Source organism: Oncorhynchus masou, chromosome 12 (genome assembly GCF_036934945.1).
Source record: "Oncorhynchus masou masou isolate Uvic2021 chromosome 12, UVic_Omas_1.1, whole genome shotgun sequence".
Taxonomy (NCBI): domain Eukaryota; kingdom Metazoa; phylum Chordata; class Actinopteri; order Salmoniformes; family Salmonidae; genus Oncorhynchus; species Oncorhynchus masou.
Genome location: NC_088223.1, coordinates 24,981,656 through 25,001,711, shown reverse-complemented (window position 1 = coordinate 25,001,711; position 20,056 = coordinate 24,981,656). Strand labels below are relative to the sequence as shown.

General features: G+C 43.8%; 1 protein-coding gene across 5 annotated transcripts in view; it reads left to right on the top strand.

Moving 5' to 3' along the window:
* The window catches only part of LOC135549746 (adenylate cyclase type 2-like), a 118,456-nt gene that overhangs the window by 82,286 nt on the left and 16,114 nt on the right, over positions 1 to 20,056 (top strand). For 2 of the 5 annotated variants that reach the window (XM_064980006.1, XM_064980010.1), the window contains exons 16-19: positions 3,382 to 3,522; positions 3,839 to 3,955; positions 10,095 to 10,279; positions 16,679 to 16,763. In XM_064980006.1, the coding sequence (XP_064836078.1) occupies positions 3,382 to 3,522; positions 3,839 to 3,955; positions 10,095 to 10,279; positions 16,679 to 16,763 (528 nt within the window). The remainder of the gene's footprint in view (positions 1 to 3,381; positions 3,523 to 3,838; positions 3,956 to 10,094; positions 10,280 to 16,678; positions 16,764 to 20,056) is intronic. The other 3 variants (XM_064980009.1, XM_064980008.1, XM_064980007.1) reach the window with 2 other exon arrangements.

Below are 20,056 nucleotides of genomic sequence, written 5' to 3'. Positions count from 1 at the left end.
ACAGAGGGAGGAAAAGAGAGGGGGAGGAAGAGAGACAGTGGGATGAAGAGAGGGGGGTAGACAGAGGCAGGAAGAGAGACAGAGGGAGGAAGAGAGAGGGGTAGACAGAGTGAGGAAGAAAGACAGAGGGAGGAAGAGAGAGGGGTAGACAGAGGGAGGAAGAGAGACAGAGGGAGGAAGAGAGACAGAGGGAGGGAGAGAGAGGGGTAGACAGAGGGAGGAAAAGAGAGGGGTAGACAGCGGGAGGAAGAGAGGGTAGAGAGAGGGAGGAAGAGAGAGGGGTAGAAAGAGGGAGGAAGAGAGAGGGGGAGACAAAGGGAGGAAGAGAGACAGAGGGAGGAAGAGAGAGGGGGATACAGAGGGAGGAAAGAGAGGGGTAGACAGAGGGAGGAAAAGAGAGGGGTAGACAGAGGGAGGAAGAGAGACAGAGAGAGGAAGAGAGAGGGGTAGACAGAGGGAGGAAAAGAGAGGGGTAGACAGAGGGAGGAAAAGAGAGGGGTAGACAGAGGGAGGAAGAGAGGGGTAGAGAGAGGGAGGAAGAGAGAGGGGTAGAAAGAGGGAGGAAGAGAGAGGGAGATACAGAGGGAGGAAGAGAGAGGGGGAGTCAGAGAGAGGTGGAGACAGAGGGAGGAAGAGAGAGGGGGAGTCAGAGGGAGGAAGAGAGACAGAGGGAGGAAGAGAGAGGGGTAGACAGAGGGAGGAAGAGAGACAGAGGGAGGGAGAGAGAGGGGTAGACAGAGGGAGGAAAAGAGAGGAGTAGACAGAGGGAGGAAGAGAGGGGTAGAGAGAGGGAGGAAGAGAGAGGGGTAGAAAGAGGGAGGAAGAGAGAGGGGGAGACAGGAAAGAAGAGAGAGGGGGAATCAGAGGGAGAAAGAGAGAGTTGGAGACAGAGAGAGGAAGAAAGAGGGGGAGACAGAGGGAGGAAAAGAGGGGTAAACAGAGGGAGGAAAAGAGTGGGGTAGACAGAGGGAGGAAAGGAGAGGGGTAGACAGAGGGAGGAAAAGAGAGGGGGAGGAAGAGAGACAGTGGGATGAAGAGAGAGGGGTAGACAGAGGCAGGAAGAGAGACAGAGGGAGGAAGAGAGAGGGGTAGACAGAGTGAGGAAGAAAGACAGAGGGAGGAAGAGAGAGGGGTAGACAGAGGGAGGAAGAGAGACAGAGGGAGGAAGAGAGAGGGGTAGACAGAGGGAGGAAGAGAGACAGAGGGAGGGAGAGAGAGGGGTAGACAGAGGGAGGAAAAGAGAGGAGTAGACAGAGGGAGGAAGAGAGGGGTAGAGAGAGGGAGGAAGAGAGAGGGGTAGAAAGAGGGAGGAAGAGAGAGGGGGAGACAAAGGGAGGAAGAGAGACAGAGGGAGGAAGAGAGAGGGGGATACAGAGGGAGGAAAAAGAGGGGTAGACAGAGGGAGGAAAAGAGAGGGGTAGACAGAGGGAGGAAGAGAGACAGAGGGAGGAAGAGAGAGGGGTAGACAGAGGGAGGAAGAGAGACAGAAGGAGGAAGAGAGAGTGGTAGACAGAGGGAGGAAGAGAGAGGGATAGACAGAGGGAGGAAGAGAGACATAGGGAGGAAGAGAGAGGGGTAGAAAGAGGAAGGAAGAGAGAAGGGGAGACAGAGGGAGGAAAAGAGAGGGGTAGACAGACGAAGGAAGAGAGAGGGGAGACAGAGGGAGTAAAAGAGAGGGGTAGACAGAGGGAGGAAAAGAGAGGGGTAGACAGAGGGAGGAAGAGAGACAGAGTGAGGAAGAGAGAGGGGTAGACAGAGGGAAGAAGAGAGAGGGGTAGACAGAGGGAGGAAAAGAGAGGGGTAGACAGATGGAGGAAGAGAGACAGAAGGAGGAAGAGAGAGGGGTAGACAGAGGGAGGAAGAGAGACAGAAGGAGGAAGAGAGAGTGGTAGACAGAGGGAGGAAGAGAGAGGGATAGACAGAGGGAGGAAGAGAGACATAGGGAGGAAGAGAGAGGGGTAGAAAGAGGAAGGAAGAGAGAAGGGGAGACAGAGGGAGGAAAAGAGAGGGGTAGACAGATGAAGGAAGAGAGAGGGGAGACAGAGGGAGTAAAAGAGAGAGGTAGACAGAGGGAGGAAAAGAGAGGGGTAGACAGAGGAAGGAAGAGAGAGGGGGAGACAGAGGGAGGAAAAGAGAGGTGTAGACAGAGGAAGGAAGAGAGAGGGGGAGACAGAGGGAGGAAAAGAGAGGGGTCAGATGAAGATGAGAACAACTAACAAACCAGAATGAACCGATTAACACCTTCCTCATCCTCTGATGACTCTAACCAGAGACCAGACCTTGGAGGAGTGATTGAGCTTGAAGGACAGTCATATTTTGTGGAACACGGGATTATACACCAACAGTCTAAAACCCAGCAGTCTGTCTGTCCCTGGGCCCTGCATTGTGTTCTACCTTGAGACTTAAATGATTCCTGATGGCTCACAATGTCTCTGTATATCCGAGTCAACCAAACCATGTGACCATGTGAAGAGAAAAGGAAGGACATGGTATAGTAAAGTCAATTACAGTATAGTATAGTATATATTGTATAGTACAGTACACTATAATATCGTACAGTATAGTATATAGTATATCAAAAAATTGGGAGGTTAGAGCCCTGAATGCTGATTGGCTGACAGCTGTGGTATATCAGACTGTTTACCACAGGTATGAAAAAATATGTATTTTTAATTTGCATTGTGGTTTATTTAAAAACGGCATTTAACCATGTTATATTGGCCATAAAACACACCTCCTCGGGCCGAATTGCTGAAGTATAGTATAGTATAGTATAGTATAGTATCGTATAGTATAGTATAGTATCGTATCGTATCGTATAGTATAGTATCGTATAGTATAGTATAGTATAGTGCTCTGAACTGCAAACAAACCAGTTTTCAATGGATGAATTGCGAATTATAAACAAAACAATAAACCTTTATTATCTTCTCCTCTTCCTGGCCAAGGGAAGTTGTGTGTTGAGAGTCAAGGTGTGTCAAAGAGGTGTTGTAGAGAGGAAATCGATGGAGGTAAATTGCTCTGGGGTGTTGAGAGTATTGATGCAGACAGACGATCTGTTACTGCAGTCGTTGTTTGTTCTCTGTCCCCTACAGCCTTCCATTTCATGGCTTCTCCTCACGTTGCACTACGGCAAGAGTGAACTGTCCATAGCTCTCTCTTTCTCACTCTCTGTCTGTGTCTGTCTCTCGCTCTCTCTCTCTGTTTAAAGCTTTCCTCACTATTCTTATCTGAATCTCATTTATTATGTCTCCCTGCCCCTCCCTCCCTCCCTCCCTCCCTCCCTCCCTCCCTCCCTCCCTCCCTCCCTCCCTCCCTCCCTCCCCCTCCCTCCCTCCCTCCCTCCCTCCCTCCCTCCCTCCCTCCCTCCCTCCCTCTCAGCAGGGAGGTAAAGGATCATGGTGCTCTCTCCCCTGGCTCCCTACTTCCTCACGCATCATCATCGCCAACAAACCCTGGCTCCGATTGGTCCTCACCATGACAACCACCGCTGTTATACTTGTCATGGCTGTTTTCAACATGGTGAGGAACCAATTTACTGATTTTACTGGTTGATCTTGTGTGTGTGTGTGTGTGTGTGTGTGTGTGTGTGTGTGTGTGTGTGTGTGTGTGTGTGTGTGTGTGTGTGTGTGTGTGTGTGTGTGTGTGTGTGTGTGTGTGTGTGTGTGTGTGTGTGTGTGTGTGCGCGTGCGTGTGTGTGTGTGCGCGTGCGTGCGTGCGCAGGATGTTTTCAGGCAAAACTGCCATTACAGCCATCAAAATGATCACACTGGAATACAGCCGAGTATAACTTCTCCTCTCCCCTTGTCTTTCTCATCTCCTCTAAACCTCTTTCCAGTTCTTCCTGGAAGATGAGGTTCTGACCACACCCCCTACCATGAACCTGACCAATGACAGCATGCTCATCTCCCACAGCCCCACCCACCTCACGGATGGGAATAAGTTCTACCTGCCTGTGAGTACAACTACCAGAGTTGGCACAAAAAAAATTCAAATTACAATAATGAATAAATATAACATGGATATTTACAGGGTGTACCAAGTCAATGTACGGAGGTATGAGGTAATTAAGGTAGCTATGTACTGTAAATAAAGGCATGAGTAAAGTGACTAGGCAACAGGATAGATAATAGACAGTAGCAGCAACGTGGCAGCACCCCTCCATTTCCTGTGGTCCACGATCAGGGAGAGGTTTTTGTCCTGGCACCACACTGCTTCCTATTGGCTCCTCCCTATTGGCTGCTTCGTCGTCAGTGATCAGTCCTACCACTGTTGTGTCGTCAACAAACTTAATGATGATGGTGTTAGCTTCATGGGAGGCGAGGCAGTCGTAGGTGGACTGGGAGTCCAGGAGGGGACTAAGCACACATCCCAGAGGGGCCCCTGTGTGTGTTGATGATCAGTGTGGTGGATGTGTTGTTGCCTACCATCACCGTCTGGGGGAGGCCCATCAGGATGTCCAGGAACCAGTTTCAGAGGGAGGTGTTCAGTCCCAGGGTCCTGAGCTTGGTGATGAGCTTGGAAGGACTATGGTGTTGAATGCTCAGCTGTAGTCAATTAGTCAATTCTTATATAGGTATTCCTTTTGTTCAAGTGGGTGAGGGCAGTGCAATAGAGATTGCGTCATCTGTGGATCTGTTGGGGCAGTATGAGAAGTGTGGTTCTAGGGTGTCTGGGAGGATGGCGATGATGTGAGCCATGACCAGCCTTTTAAAGTATTTCATGGCTATAGTACTACGGGTCGCTAGTCATTTAGACAGGCTACTTTGGCTTTCTTGGGCACTAGAACTATGGTGGTCTGCTTGAAACAAGTTACTATTACAGACTGGGAATAGGTTGAAAATGACAGTGAAGACACTTGCCAGCTGGTCAGTGTGTACTCTTTGTACATGTCCTGGTTTTCCATCTGGCTCCGCAGCCTTGCGAATGTTAACCTGTTTTACTCACATTGGCTATGGAGAGCAAGATCACACAGTCATCCGGAACAGCTGGTTCAGTGTTGCTTGCCTCGAAGCGAGTGTAGAAGGCATTTAGCTTTTCTATTAGACTCGCATCACTGGGCAGCTCACGGCTGGGTTTCCCTTTGTAATCTGTGATAGTTTTCAAGCCCTGCCACATCCGTTGAGCATCAGAGCCGGCATTATAGGACTCGATCTTAGCCCTGTATTGATGCGTTGCTATTTCATGGCTTGTCAGAGGTCAGACAGAGCGGGATTTCTTATATGCATCCGGATTAGTGTCCCGCTCCTTGAAAGCAGTAGTTATAGCCTAAAGCTCAGTGTGGATGATCAGTGTGGCTTCTGGTTGGTGTATGTATGTGCGGTCCCTTTGGGGACGACGTCGTCGATGCACGGGACACTGTTTTTATTTTTTACCAGAACATGCAAACACCATCAAATAGAATTCATAGTAAGCGGTGCACTGGAATGACATTCAGAAGAACTGGAACGGCATTCAGAAAAACTGGAACGGCATTCAGAAGAACTGGAACGGCATTCAGAAGAACTGGAACGGCATTCAGAAGAACTGGAACGGCATTCAGAAGAACTGGAACGGCATTCAGAAGAACTGGAACGGCATTCAGAAGAACTGGAAGGGCATTTAGAAGAACTGGAACGGCATTCAGAAGAACTGGAACGGCATTCAGAAGAACTGGAACGGCATTCAGAAGAACTGGAACGGCATTCAGAAGAACTGGAACGGCATTCAGAAGAACTGGAAGGGCATTTAGAAGAACTGGAACGGTATTCAGAAGAACTGGAACGGCATTCAGACGAACTGGAACGGCATTCAGAAGAACTGGAACGGCATTCAGAAGAACTGGAACGACATTCAGAAGAACTGGAACGGCATTCAGAAGAACTGGAACGGCATTCAGAAGAACTGGAACGACATTCAGAAGAACTGGAATGGCATTCATTCTCATACGATGGATGGCCAAAATAACTGAAAGCCACACTCCCAATAAGCCACAAATATAACCGCATTGAAGCATCCCACTGGGCACACACTGGTTGAATCAACATTGTTTCCATGTCAGTTCAATTAAATGATGTCTGTGCCCTGTGGGATACGTCACTGTGCTTCTATATGCACCATGCCACAGCTTACTTCATTAGTTCGTTTAGCAAACAAGACAGCTCATAATCCAGTGCATTTATCACAGTCAACACACCTATATTTCTGCTTTAATTTGCTATAAAGCTGTACATGTCTCTCTTAGCCTCATGGCAAAATGTGTAGAATTGCAGGAAATGAGCTGTTTTTTTGGGGCCCAGGTACATTTCTACAGCCCCACCCACCAACAATGTCTGGCTACGCTACTGACATCTACTTTGGGTCAGACCTGGGTTTCAAATATTTCGGATACTTCTGGTGAAAACTTGCTTTATTCCTTGTACTGTATTTCATGAAGTTATAGTGTTCGTCGCTAGCTTTCCATTTTTATTAGTTCACAACAGAACATTTATTTGACAGAAATGACTCCTTTGTGCACTATTTTATGTCAACAATCACATTTCTTTAACCAGGGCCACAAAAGTTATGTTTGTTAACATTGTCTATCAATAAACGTTGCGTTACATCAATCACAATCAATCAGTGTGTGTGTGTGTGTGTGTGTGTGTGTGTGTGTGTGTGTGTGTGCGTGTGCGTGTGCGTGCGCGTGCGTGCGTGTGCGTGTGTGTGTGCGTGCGTGTGTGTGCGTCTGTAGACTTTTTCACAGTGGACTTACAAGAGATGACAGAGAACAAAGAGACACTATGCTACTATCAATGTGTCATTGTGACACAGAGGGATCTAGAAGTGGCCTGGCAGTTGACTTGGATAGTATCTCAATAGTCTGAAGTCTCCTCTCCATGTCTCCTCTCCTTGTCTCCTCTCCTTCATCCCAGGAGTCCAAAGTAGTTGAAGTTCATGGGAGGTTGACTTGAATCAGGTGTGCTGTAGCAACTGTGTTTTTCCCGCAATTGCATTTGAATTACTCGCATGACAGCTCTAGGCTTCCTGCCTTGCTTTGCACACTTCACACATATTAACTCGCTCCCAGCTACGTCTGAGATGATCTCTGTCTGTTAGAAACAAAAAACTCTGTCCTCCTGAGATTGAGTATTGACATAGTGTTTGTTATCAGCACCAGAGTGACTAGGGCTCAGTAAGCTTATTACTGATGTTTTACGCCTCATAAACTAAATGAAAAAAATGAATGAACCGACCCAGTCCATTGTACCATCTTTCAGATATTTTCCTTCTTATTGTTCATGTTCTGTGTACAAATTTATTCAATAGTTAACAGTACAATTTTACACATCATTACCCTCCTCCATGGTGTCCAACACCTCAATCTTATCCCACGATTTTGTAAATAGATGTTCTTATAGACCCATTTCTTTTGAATAATTGTGTTTTTCTACTTTTCACATGTCTGATACATGTGACCCTGTAGCCATTCACAGCCCACAATCTGATTTAATGTGGCCCCCACTTCTAGTTCAGGCTAATCCTTCATTCACACACACCTCTCTTTGCCATTAGTCTTGGCTGGGAGCCAATTCCCTCTATTATCTGCATTAGTAATATTTCTTTCTTTTTTTTCTCTTTTCTTTTCACATACACACCTCTCTTTGCTAATAGCCCAGACCCATGTCTCCTATCTTCTAAATGTAATGATGTTTACCCTACTGCGTCGCGGCCTCTATAAGTCAGCCAGTAATAGCTAGTCCTGATTCACTGCTCTCCACAGCCTCAGTTAGACTTCCTTTCTTCCATTCTTTCTTTCTTTCTTTCTTTCCCTCTTAATTGCTGTTTCTCCCTCCCTCCCTACCTCTCTATCTCCCTACCTACCTACCTACCTACCTACCTACCTACCTACCTACCTACCTACCTCCCTACCTCCCTACCTCTCTATCTCCCTAAATACCTACCTACCTACGTCCCTCCCTATCTCCCAACCTACCTACCTACCTACCTACCTACCTACCTACCTACCTACCTACCTACCTACCTACCTACCTTCCTCCCTACCTCTCTATCTCCCTACCTACCTCCCTTCCTCCCTTTCTACCTACCTACCTACCTACCTACCTACCTACCTACGTACCTACCTACCTCTCTACCTACCTACCTTCCTACCTACCTACCTACCTACCTACCTACCTACCTACCTACCTACCTACCTCTATCTCCCTACCTACCTACCTACCTCCCTCCCTACCTCTCTATCTCCCTCCCTACCTCCCTACCTACCTACCTACCTACCTACCTTCCTACCTCTCTATCTCCCTACCTACCTCCCTACCTACCTACCTACCCCCCTTTCTACCTACCTACCTACCTACCTACCTCCCTACCTCTCTATCTCCCTAACTACCTACCTACCTACCTCCCTCCCTACCTCTCTATATCCCTACCTACCTACCTACCTACCTCTCTATATCCCTACCTACCTACCTACCTACCTACCTACCTACCTACCTACCTACCTACCTTCCTCCCTACCTCTCTATCTCCCTACCTACCTCCCTTCCTCCCTTTCTACCTACCTACCTACCTACCTACCTACCTACCTACCTACCTATGTACCTACCTACCTACCTCTCTACCTACCTACCTACCTACCTACCTACCTTCCTCCCTACCTCTCTATCTCCCTACCTACCTCCCTTCCTCCCTTTCTACCTACCTACCTACCTACCTACCTACCTCTCTATCTCCCTACCTACCTACCTCCCTCCCTACCTCTCTATCTCCCTACCTACCTACCTACCTACCTACCTACCTTCCTCCCTACCTCTCTATCTCCCTACCTACCTCCCTTCCTCCCTTTCTACCTACCTACCTACCTACCTACCTACCTACCTACCTACGTACCTACCTACCTCTCTACCTACCTACCTCTCTACCTACCTACCTCTCTATCTCCCTACCTACCTACCTCCCTCCCTACCTCTCTATCTCCCTACCTACCTCCCTACCTACCTACCTACCTACCTACCTACCTCCCTTTCTACCTCCCTACCTACCTACCTACCTACCTACCTACCTACCTTCCTACCTCTCTATCTCCCTACCTACCTCCCTACCTACCTACCTACCTACCTCCCTTTCTACCTACCTACCTACCTACTTACCTACCTACCTACCTACTTACCTACCTCCCTACCTCTCTATCTCCCTAACTACCTACCTACCTACCTCCCTCCCTACCTCTCTATATCCCTACCTGCCTACCTACCTACCTACCTACCTACCTACCTACCTACCTACCTACCTACCTACCTACCTACCTACCTCTATCTCCCAACCTACCTACCTACCTACCTACCTACCTACCTACCTTCCTCCCTACCTCTCTATCTCCCTACCTACCTCCCTTCCTCCCTTTCTACCTACCTACCTACCTACCTACCTACCTACGTACCTACCTACCTCTCTACCTACCTACCTACCTACCTACCTCTCTACCTACCTACCTACCTACCTACCTACCTACCTACCTACCTACCTACCTACCTACCTACCTACCTACCTACCTACCTACATACCTCTCTATCTCCCTACCTACCTACCTACCTCCCTCCCTACCTCTCTATCTCCCTACCTACCTACCTACCTACCTACCTACCTACCCTCCCATTGCCCTGTGTTGGCCCAGCTCTCCCCTAACAGACCATAATACTCCCTAGCCAAAGACCATTCAGTGACGTGATACTGAGCACATAAAGAGCAATATTCCCTTTTTATAGGACACGATATACGATGTCCATTATAGTTTTGAGGGAAATGTTGACTGGACATTTTTGTGAGGAACTGTTGTTATGGCTTGCTATTCATTAAGTGGAATATAGTCTGCAGTTTGACTCTCTCCATCTTTCTATATCATCTCAAAAGATGAAATATAACATCTCTCTGAGAGTTTTTTATCGACTTCACTTATCCTTCTTTCCCCTCCTCTTTCTCCCTCTCTTCTCTCTGTCCCTCTGTCCCTCTCTTCTCTCCTCTCTCTTTCCCCTCCCACATCCTCTCTCTCTCTTTCTCTCTCTCTCTCTCTCTCTCTCTCTCTCTCTCTCTCTCTCTCTCTGTCTCTCTCTCTGTAGTATTTTATCTACTGTTGTATCCTGGGTCTGGTGTCGTGTTCTGTGTTCCTGAGGATCAACTATGAGCTGAAGATGGTTGTAATGTTAGTTGCCATGGTGATCTACAACATCATCATCCTCCAGACACATGCGCCCCTGCTGGACGGCTACAGCACTGCACTCTACAGCACACAGACACTGGACAGGTACACACACACACACACACACACACACACACACACACACACACACACACACACACACACACACACACACACACACACACACACACACGGAGAGATAACAGGTTAGAGAGACAGCGTTCCTTTTATGAAAACCCTAGTGTTAAACATAAGGTAGAAGCCAGAGACACACAGCCTTTGGGGAATGACTGTGGAGGTGTGTAGGGTAGATAGATGAGCAAGCACACCAGTGTTCATTTTGGCATTCTTTTTTTATCTAAATTGTCTAGTCTTAGTCATTTCGACAAAAATATCATTTGAATAATGATTTATTCTAATAATGATTTATTCAAAATGACGAAAACAGTGGGCCATTTTTGTCAACTAAATGCCCTTTCATTTTAGTCATATTTTAGTCACATCACATTTTGTATTGCCTCATTAACCAATACTAAACATAAATCACTGACTTCTATGTGTACAAACATACATAGCCTTGTCCGGTCAACATATTTTTCTGCGTATAATCCTATCACATTATTGTCCTCCCAACGGCCAAATTGACAGAAGAACATAATACTCTGCAGCAGATCAAAAACTCCAGTCTAACATGTTGTCTAGCGCCACCAACTGTTTCAGTGGCAACAGCCCGTGATTTGGTCGCACCTATTTTTTTCTGCGGTGTTATAATTCACCTTATAAAGTAATGAACTCTGCTTCAGACTGTGTAATAGAACACTAAGATGGCAAGCTATTCAATAAGTACTTTTTTTCATCTAACATGTCTAAGCAGGAATGCATGATTCAATATATGTTGATGTGCAACCTAATCCAGTGATTGTCATAAAATGTGAGTTGACAATAGGCTATTGGTTTTATATTTTACTGTTAAAATAGGTCTCTAGAATTTTCTGAAATGTTTTGTTCAATAGAGATGATTTTGACTACATCTTATATGTGCTCTATTTTTGGGCTCATACACCACATGAGGAAGTGAAAACTCAAAACACATTAGCTGGATTGCTAACGCTAACTATAACACCCACTGCTAGTAGCCATGTATTAATTAACATTAAAAGTAATGCCCTATAAAGCTTTTCAGTTGTAGCCCTCCTACCCTGTGCCCTCGCAATGGCCGATGGACGATTGCGCATTTCGCGTGCTTTGATATGCTTATAGCCATATCAAATATCTCAGTTGTCAAATAATTGCTGTTGACCTCAATATTAAGGGATGACAAATAAAAAGTATACCCACAGAAAGCTGAGAATAACATTAGCTTCTCCCAAAGCTATGTAATTTCCCGCAATTGGATTTTGAAATGTTATGCATTTTTTCTCTCTCCCAAAGAGCACGTGAAGTGGCTCGTTCAACAGCAGCAGGTCCCTGTGGAACAGGCCCAGGGGCTGGGCAGACAATTTCATTTCATTACAGGAATCATGAGGATAATGCACTTTACTGTTTGACCAAATCATGGTTTCAGCAACCCAAAAAATAGGATGTTTTGAAACGTTTGAGTGAGCAATTAGAAGTTTTACCTACACAGCCAATTGAAAGGTTTGCAAAATAGTACTAAATAATTGCAATCTGGAGCCCTTCCCCTTGACATACTGTAGTTATATTTTTGATCAAAGTTGTGTCTTAAGTAGTGGTCTGATAGGTTGCAGCACACTACTATCTAGCATTATCAATCTGTTAGCATAGCATTTTTGACATGCGTTTTTCTGCATTTCTTTGTTTTTATTCTGTCTCTCACTGTTCAAATAAACCTACCATTAAAATTATAGACAGATCATTTCTTTGTCAGTGGGCAAACGTACAAAATCATCACTGTACATCTCCCTTGTCTCACATACCCCTAATATATAAATCAATCCTGAACATATAAAACAATCAATCCATAATATATAATCCATAATATTTTCTTCTCACCCTTGTACTAGAGTCTTACGACTCACTTTGGAGACATGCTACTACTTAGCATTTTTTCAGTGAGAACTTGAAACTACTTTTAGAGGTTATACATTTCAAATTCTTTGGAAGAATAGTGTAAAAATGTTTCTTTCCCCATGCCACTTTTAAATCTAATAGGAACAGCGTGAGTTTCTCTCCTAATGGAATAGTTGTGGTTATCCTGTACCAAGTCAAAGTAGTTATATACACTCAAAAGTTTTGGGTCACTTAGATGTGTCCTGGTTTTTGAAAGAAGAGCACATTTTTTGTCCATTAAAATAACATCAAATTGATCAGAAATACAGTGTAGACATTGTTCATGTTGTAAATGACTTTTCTAGCTGGAAACTTCAGATTTTTAATGGAATATATACATAGGCATTCAGAGGCCCATTATCAGCAACCATCACACCTGTGTTCCAATGGCACGTTGTGTTAGTTAATCCAAGTTTTTAATTTTAAAAGGCTAATTGATCATTAGGAAACCCTTTTTCACTTGTGTTATCACAGCTGAAAACTGTTGTTCTGATTAAAGAAGCAATAAAACTGCCCTTCTTTAGACGAGTTGAGTATCTGGAGCATCAGCATTTGTGGGTTCGATTACAGGCTCAAAATGGGCCGAAACAAAGTACTTTCTTCCTAAACTCGTCAGTCTATTCTTGTTCTGAGAAATGAAGGCTATTCCATATGAGAAATTGGCAAGAAACTGAAGATCTTGTACAACGCTTTGTACTACTCCCTTCAGGGAACAGCACAAACTGGCGCTAACCAGAAAATAAAGAGGAGTGGGAGGCCCCGGTGCACAACTGAGCAAGAGGACAAGTACATTAGAGTGTCTAGTTTGAGAAACAGACGCCTCTTTGAGAAAGAGATGCTTCACAAGTCCTCAACTGGCAGCTTCATTAAATAGTACCAGCAAACACCAATCTCAACGTCAACAGTGAAGAGTCAACTCTGGGATGCTGGCCTTCTAGGCAGAGTTCCTCTGTCCAGTGTCTGTTCTTTTGCCCATCTTAATCTTGTCTTTTTCTTGGCCAGCATCCCGAAGTCACCTCTTCACTGTTGGCGTGAAGACTCTCTCTTCGACTTTGAGCCATCTAAGGCTTTCAAAGGGGGAATGGTCAAGATGTGTAATTGCTGGAAGTTTAAGAATAATCCTGACTAATTTGTTCTGAGATGTCTATTGTACCAGGAAGAGCACACATTGTCAAAGTGGTGCTGAACAAGAGCCCCAGTCAATGTCCCCCATTGCGTTCTTATCCAGATATTTGGAGGTTCTTGACAGAAACCTAATTTTATGCTTTACTTTGGAGATAACGTTGTTTGCCATGCTCTCACCTGTCAGATGGTTATCTAGCACACAACCAAGATAATTGACAGTATTTTGCTGTGACTACTATGTCACCTACTACCACCTTAAAATCAGGGGATTTCCTGTTTCACTTTGGACCCAAACAAGATGACCATTTATTGACATTCAGAAATGCATCACTGAGGGCTTTCTCAACCACATGTTGTCTTTGTGGGAAACCAACAGAGCAGAATCATCTGCATAGAGGAAAAGGTCACAGGCAAATTTCTGATAATTTATATACAATAGAAAGATGTCTCTTGAGGTCAGAGGTATTTTTCCCCATCAACTTCTGGGTGCAAACACTGTCTTCTTCTGTGGAAATGTTGCATTCAGTCTTTCTTGAATCTACACAATAAAATGGGTCAAAACATTGGCCCTTTTTTGTATTATACCCCGTTTTTCTCCCCAATTTGGATCTTGTCTCATCGCTGTAACTCCCCAACGGGCTCGGGAGGCGAAGGTCCAGTCAAGTGTCCACCGAAACATGACCCCAAAAAAACGTGCTTCTTAACACCCGCCCGCTTAACCTGGGAGCCAGCTGCAGCAATGTGTCGGAAGATATACCGTTCAACTGACGACCGAGGTCAGCCTGCAAGCGCCTGCCCACCACAAAGGAGTCGCTAGAGCGTGATGAGCCAAGTAAAGCCACCCTGGTCAAACCCTCCCCTAACCCGGACGATGCTGGGCCAATTGTGTGCCGCTCTATGAGACTCCCGATCACGGCCGGTTGTGATACAGCCTGGGATTGAACCCAGGTCTGTTGTGATGCCTCTAGCACTGTGATGCAGTGCCTTAGACCGCTGTGACACTCAGGAGGCCCCATCGCCCATTTTTCTCCCGGGAGGTTTTATCACCGGGAGAGTAGCCATGGAGAGTATGCCTTATTTTCATCAATGATTTGTTGCCGCTGTTGTGCCACCACACTGCCAAATTGCAAATAACACTGAAAATATCTCAATCTCTCCAAAAACTGTCCAGTCCACTTACTACTCAGATTTTAGTCACAGAGATAATTTAGTCTCGTCTCATTTTCGTCAACTCAAATAAAAAAATATTTTTTTAAGTTTCTGGGTCTATTTAGTCAGTTATCGTCTCCTCAATTGACACTGAAAATATCACTATTTTAGTTAGTTAGACGAAATTAGCACTGAAGCACACATGCGCACACCAATAACATTGCATCCATAGCTGAAATGGTTCCAGATAAACCTCTTGAAGGGTTTAGGTGTCTTTTTTAACAACTTTCCTAACCCTGACAGTCATTCTATCTGTTGGATATCTGGTTGGATTCCAATAGTAATTACACATCACTTTGAAAGCGAGCATAATATGAGTTGCAGGCCTGATGTGGCCTGTAAACCAGGAGTTTCCTAACACCACTGTGTTAGGGTAAAACTAGGCCATCAAAGTAAGGCTGTAATGGCTTTTGCCTGGTGGAAGAGAAGCGGACCAAAATGCAGCGTGGTGGTTATTCATGTTCTTTAATGAAATGAACTAGACATGAAATAACGAACAAAACAAAGAACGAACGTGAAAATCTATACAGCCTATCTGGTGAACACAAACACCGAGACAGGAACAATCACCCACAAAATACTCAAAGAATATGGCTGCCTAAATATGGTTCCCAATCAAAGACAACGATAAACACCTGCCTCTGATTGAGAACCACTCCAGACAGCCATAGACTATGCTAGATACCCCCACTAAGCTACACACCCAATACCTAACCTGACCAAATAAATAAAGACAAACATAATATACTTTGACCAGGGCGTGACAAAGGCCTTATGATATATGTATTGTCATATCATTCAATTTTAATTATGGCATTCTTCTAGGTACCTACTTGAAGAAAGCCACAGGCCTTTAAAAGGAAAGTCTCCGTCAATGGCAAATACAGTCATGGGTGGTAACTCAGCAATTCGCTCTGAAATAAAGGCACACTGGGAAGTACGCATATTATACTTTACACCATATAGTGTTAAAACAACACCCAAAAATGTCTGTAACATTACAGGTGTTAATTTCCTTCACTGGGAAAGTGTAACAGCGTCCGCACGAAGCAAAGTGAGTCCAAGTGTTATGTTTTACACTCTAGGTGTTGTGTATCACTCTACAGTAGAGTTTTGCAAACATCACAATCAAGTTCATTTTAAAGGGGACCACTGCAATAGAGTTAAATCTTTAACAATTTCAAAAGTGTTATTTTAACACCAGCTCAGTGGGACTGTATATACTACGTCACTGAAAATAGTGTACATTTGACACTTTCTGAGTTAAATGTACACCATTGATTTTGCTGTGCGCACACATATATATTTTTAAACCTCCCGCTTTTGGCTGGATGTGTCAATGTGTAGTATATATATGCATACTTTATGAGCAGAATTACTGTCTTACCTCAATTAGCCATGAAATCCCTCGTTTGAAAGCAACTATTTCTCTGGAACCTGTGCTGCGCCATTGTTCCCCAATGCCAGTCAGCCCCCTAGCAATTAGAGTTCAACCAATGAGCTTCAGCCCCTTGCCATATGAGTGACAGCTAGTAAGAGCCTATCATGCACACACAGCAGAGGGAGAAAGAGAGCAATGATGTGGTGCACATATCTACACATATGTTACATAGTGTGCAATTGTGAGCACTACTTTCTGAACTACTGTCTAAGTATACAAAAGTCCTGGAGAATCTCTTTAACACAGCTCCTTCCCTCTCTGTGATCTGTGTAATAATAGGCAAGAACTTATTAGGGAATGTCTGTCAAAGCAATATTCCTCTCAACTGTCAATCAAAAGTTGTCGCTATGGAATATACCTTTTTTGCCGGGGTAATTGTTGCTGCAATCATGACTGACGTTCTATGATATTGGGTTTTTGTGTTGATAGAGTGGAATTGATTTTGCTGATATGAGTGACAGTTAAAGGAAGAGGGAGCGAAAGAGAGAGAGAGAGGTTGGGGGGGGGACAGAGGAGGAGATTCACTCCTGAGACCCATCAAGTTATTACATCTATAGAAAGTTGAGCTTTCAGCTGGGGACAGACTAATTCTTTTGTTGTTGTTCTTTCTTTCTTTCTTTCATCTCTTTTTCTCTCTCTACTCATCCCTCTCTCCTTAGGCCAGGCATTCTAAAGGATCTGAAGACGATGGGTTCTGTTTCTCTCTTCATCTTCTTCATCACTCTACTGGTGTTAGCACGACAGGTACCTGTTATAGCTATGGAATAACCATGTAGTGACTATGTAATAGCTATGTACCTACTATGTAACAACTGACTTCTGCCTGCTTCAGTGGTGGCAGGTGAAAATAGAATTCAGTTGTTCACACAGATGGAAGACAGAGAGAGAGAGCGAGAGAGGAGGGGGGGGGGGGGTGTTGTACGGTTTCTTCTTTGCGGCATGGGTCGGCCTGGGTGGGCCAATAGGAATTACAGGTAACTTTTCAAGCCAGCTAATGTAACTTGCAGGCCTGATGTGGCCTGTAAACTAGTAGGTTCCTAACACCACTGTGTTGGGGTAAAACATGGCCATCAAAGTAAGGCCTTATGATATATGTAATGTATTGTCATGAACAGTTTAATTTTAATGATAACATTAGCCTACAGTAGGAACTCACTCGGTGAAATCCACAGAACTGAACATTTTAAAATAACAAATTCAACAACCATGTCTCTAACAAATACATTCATGGGTTATAAATCTACAATTCATTTGAAAAGGCAAGGCACACTGGGAAATTATATTGGGGTGTGGTTTAGTAGGGGCATGGATTTCAATTATGTATTTTTGGCCACCTGTCAGTGGAGGTGTTGTACCAGTTTAAGTGGTCTATGGTTATGTTAATTAAAGTGAAAAGATACAGCCATTTTCATATATTTTGCATTGTATTGAGCTATCTTCTGTTTCTGGAGCATGAGGCAGAAACAGAAGAGGGGTCCCTAGTGGTGCAACGGTCTAAGGCACTACATCCTAGGGTTTGATCCCACAGCTGGCTGTGACCGGGAGCCCCAAAGGTCGGCACCGTCCGGTTTTGAGATAGGTTTGGCAGGGGAGGCTTTCCTTGGCTCATCACGCTCTAGTGAAGTACATAAGTAAAAATACTTTAAACTACTACTTAACTAGGTATTTTTTGGGGTGTCTGTCCTAAAGAAAATAATGTACTTTTTGCTCCATACGTTTCCCCTGACACCCTAAAGTACTTGTTACATTTTGAGTGCTTAACAAGACAGAAAATGGTTCAATTCACACACTTATCAAGACAACATCCCTGGTCATCCGTACTGCCTCTGATCTGGCGGACTCACTAAACACAAATGCTTTGTTTGTAAATTAGGTCTGAGTGTTGGAGTGTGCCCCTGGCTATCCTTAAATTTAAAAAACAAGAAAATTCTGCCGTTTGGTTTGCTTAATATGTTTTTTATAAATAATTTGTACTTTAACCTTTACTTTTGATACTTAAGTATATTTGTGCAATTACATTTACTTTTGATACTTAAGTATATTTAACACCAAATACTTTTAGACTTTTACTCAAGTAGAATTTTACTGGGTGACTTTCAATTTTACTTGAGTCATTTTATATTTAAGGTATCTTTACTTTTACTCAAGTATGACAATTGGGTACTTTTCCCACCACTGGCAGCATCATTCTGTGGGGAAGTATTTCAGCGCCAGGGACTGGGAGACTAGTCAGGATCGAGGCAAAGATGAATGGAGCAAAATACAGAGAGATCCTTGATGAAAACCTGTTTCAGAGCACTCAGGACCTCAGACTGGGGCGAAGGTTCACCTTCCAACAGGACAACGACCCTATGCACACAGTCAAGACAAAACAGCAGTCTCTGAATGCCCTTGAGTGGCCCAGGCAGAACGCAGACTTGAACCCGATCGAACATCTCTCAACACACCTGAAAATTGCTGTGCAGCAACGTTCCCATCCAACCTGACAGAGCTTGAGAGGATCTGCAGAGAAGAATGGGAGAAACACCCCAAATACAGGTGTGCCAAGCTTGTAGCGTCAAACCCAAGAAGACTGTAATCGCTGCCAAATGTGCTTCAACAAAGTTTTGAGTAAATAATACTTAAGTAAATGTGATATTTCAATATCTTTATTTTTTTTATCAATTTGAAAACATTTCTAAAAAACTGTTTTTGCTTTGTCATTATGGGGTATCATGTGTAGATTGATGAGGGGAAAAAACAATTTAATCAATTTTAGAATAAGGCTGTGGCATCTCATCTTTCCATAGAGTGGTCATATTAGTTTGCAGGTCAGACGTTTTCATGAGAAGAGCGATTTTCGGGATGTCTCACGGTCTGACAAACACCGCTGTAGCTTGGCCACTTCCCACCTGTTGCAGGAATTAAATTGCTCTATGTTTTAATACCCAATTAAAATGAAACACTCTGTCAATTCATAAGGATTTGTAAGACCCTTATTCTATAATAATAGACAGAGCCCATTCTTAAAGTCAAACAGCAGAATTTATTCACGAGAGTACTGAATACGATACAGTTTACCACAGGTTATAAACTGAAAATGACGTCATTAGTTCCAGTACCAACCCGTCTCTTCTCCCACCCTGGTACAAAGGCAGTATCTCAAGCCTTCCCACATCGTCTTCCTACCAATTTAATATAATTTATGAGCCAAGGTCTTCTTGTGTAGATAAGCATTCTAGCCAGTCTGAAGATACAGTTCATTCATTTCTACCAAGGAACAGACAGTCATTGTTCTAATTCTTGATTATATTTACACACATTATATTCAGTACTAGGATTAAGAAAGAAAATTCATACATATACAGTAACATAATAGTATTCTGATTAGTACATATACAGTAACATACTAGTATTCTGATTAGTATATATACAGTAACATAATAGTATTTTGATTAGTCAGTCCTGATTGAAATGTATACATAATTAGTCATTATTGATAAAAATTCCCTTAACATATCCACCCTTTGATTAAATATTATACATCCAATCACACATGTAGCTATATTGTAATATTAAAAAGCCTATTTCTATTTTTATTAGAAATATTACTTGTCATCAAAACATCACCTAAACATAACCCACTACTTGCATTCGCACTGACTGTTTCCTAGGCCTACATCAGAATCATAACTCTTCTTATCAGGATTTTCGTTACAGTCTTCATAAACAAACAGTAATATTTGAAACAGGATACAACCTAACCTCCCTAAACATAAAAAATGGTCTCCTCAAACATAAATTTCCCGCAAATGAAGGATCCAGATTCGTCTACTTGTTCTGTAGACATGAATTCAGCACTCCACGGGTCAGAACCTGGAATCCACTGGTACCTCACCATCTATTGTCATCGATTTCTCCAAAGTCCTGGAAATAAGGCCTCATACACAGGGAATTAGACAACAGCCCCATAAAACTAAAACAGTCACACATGTGAATGTAGCCCATACTACAGTGATCATAGTATCTTACCATAACATACTATCGAACCAATTAGT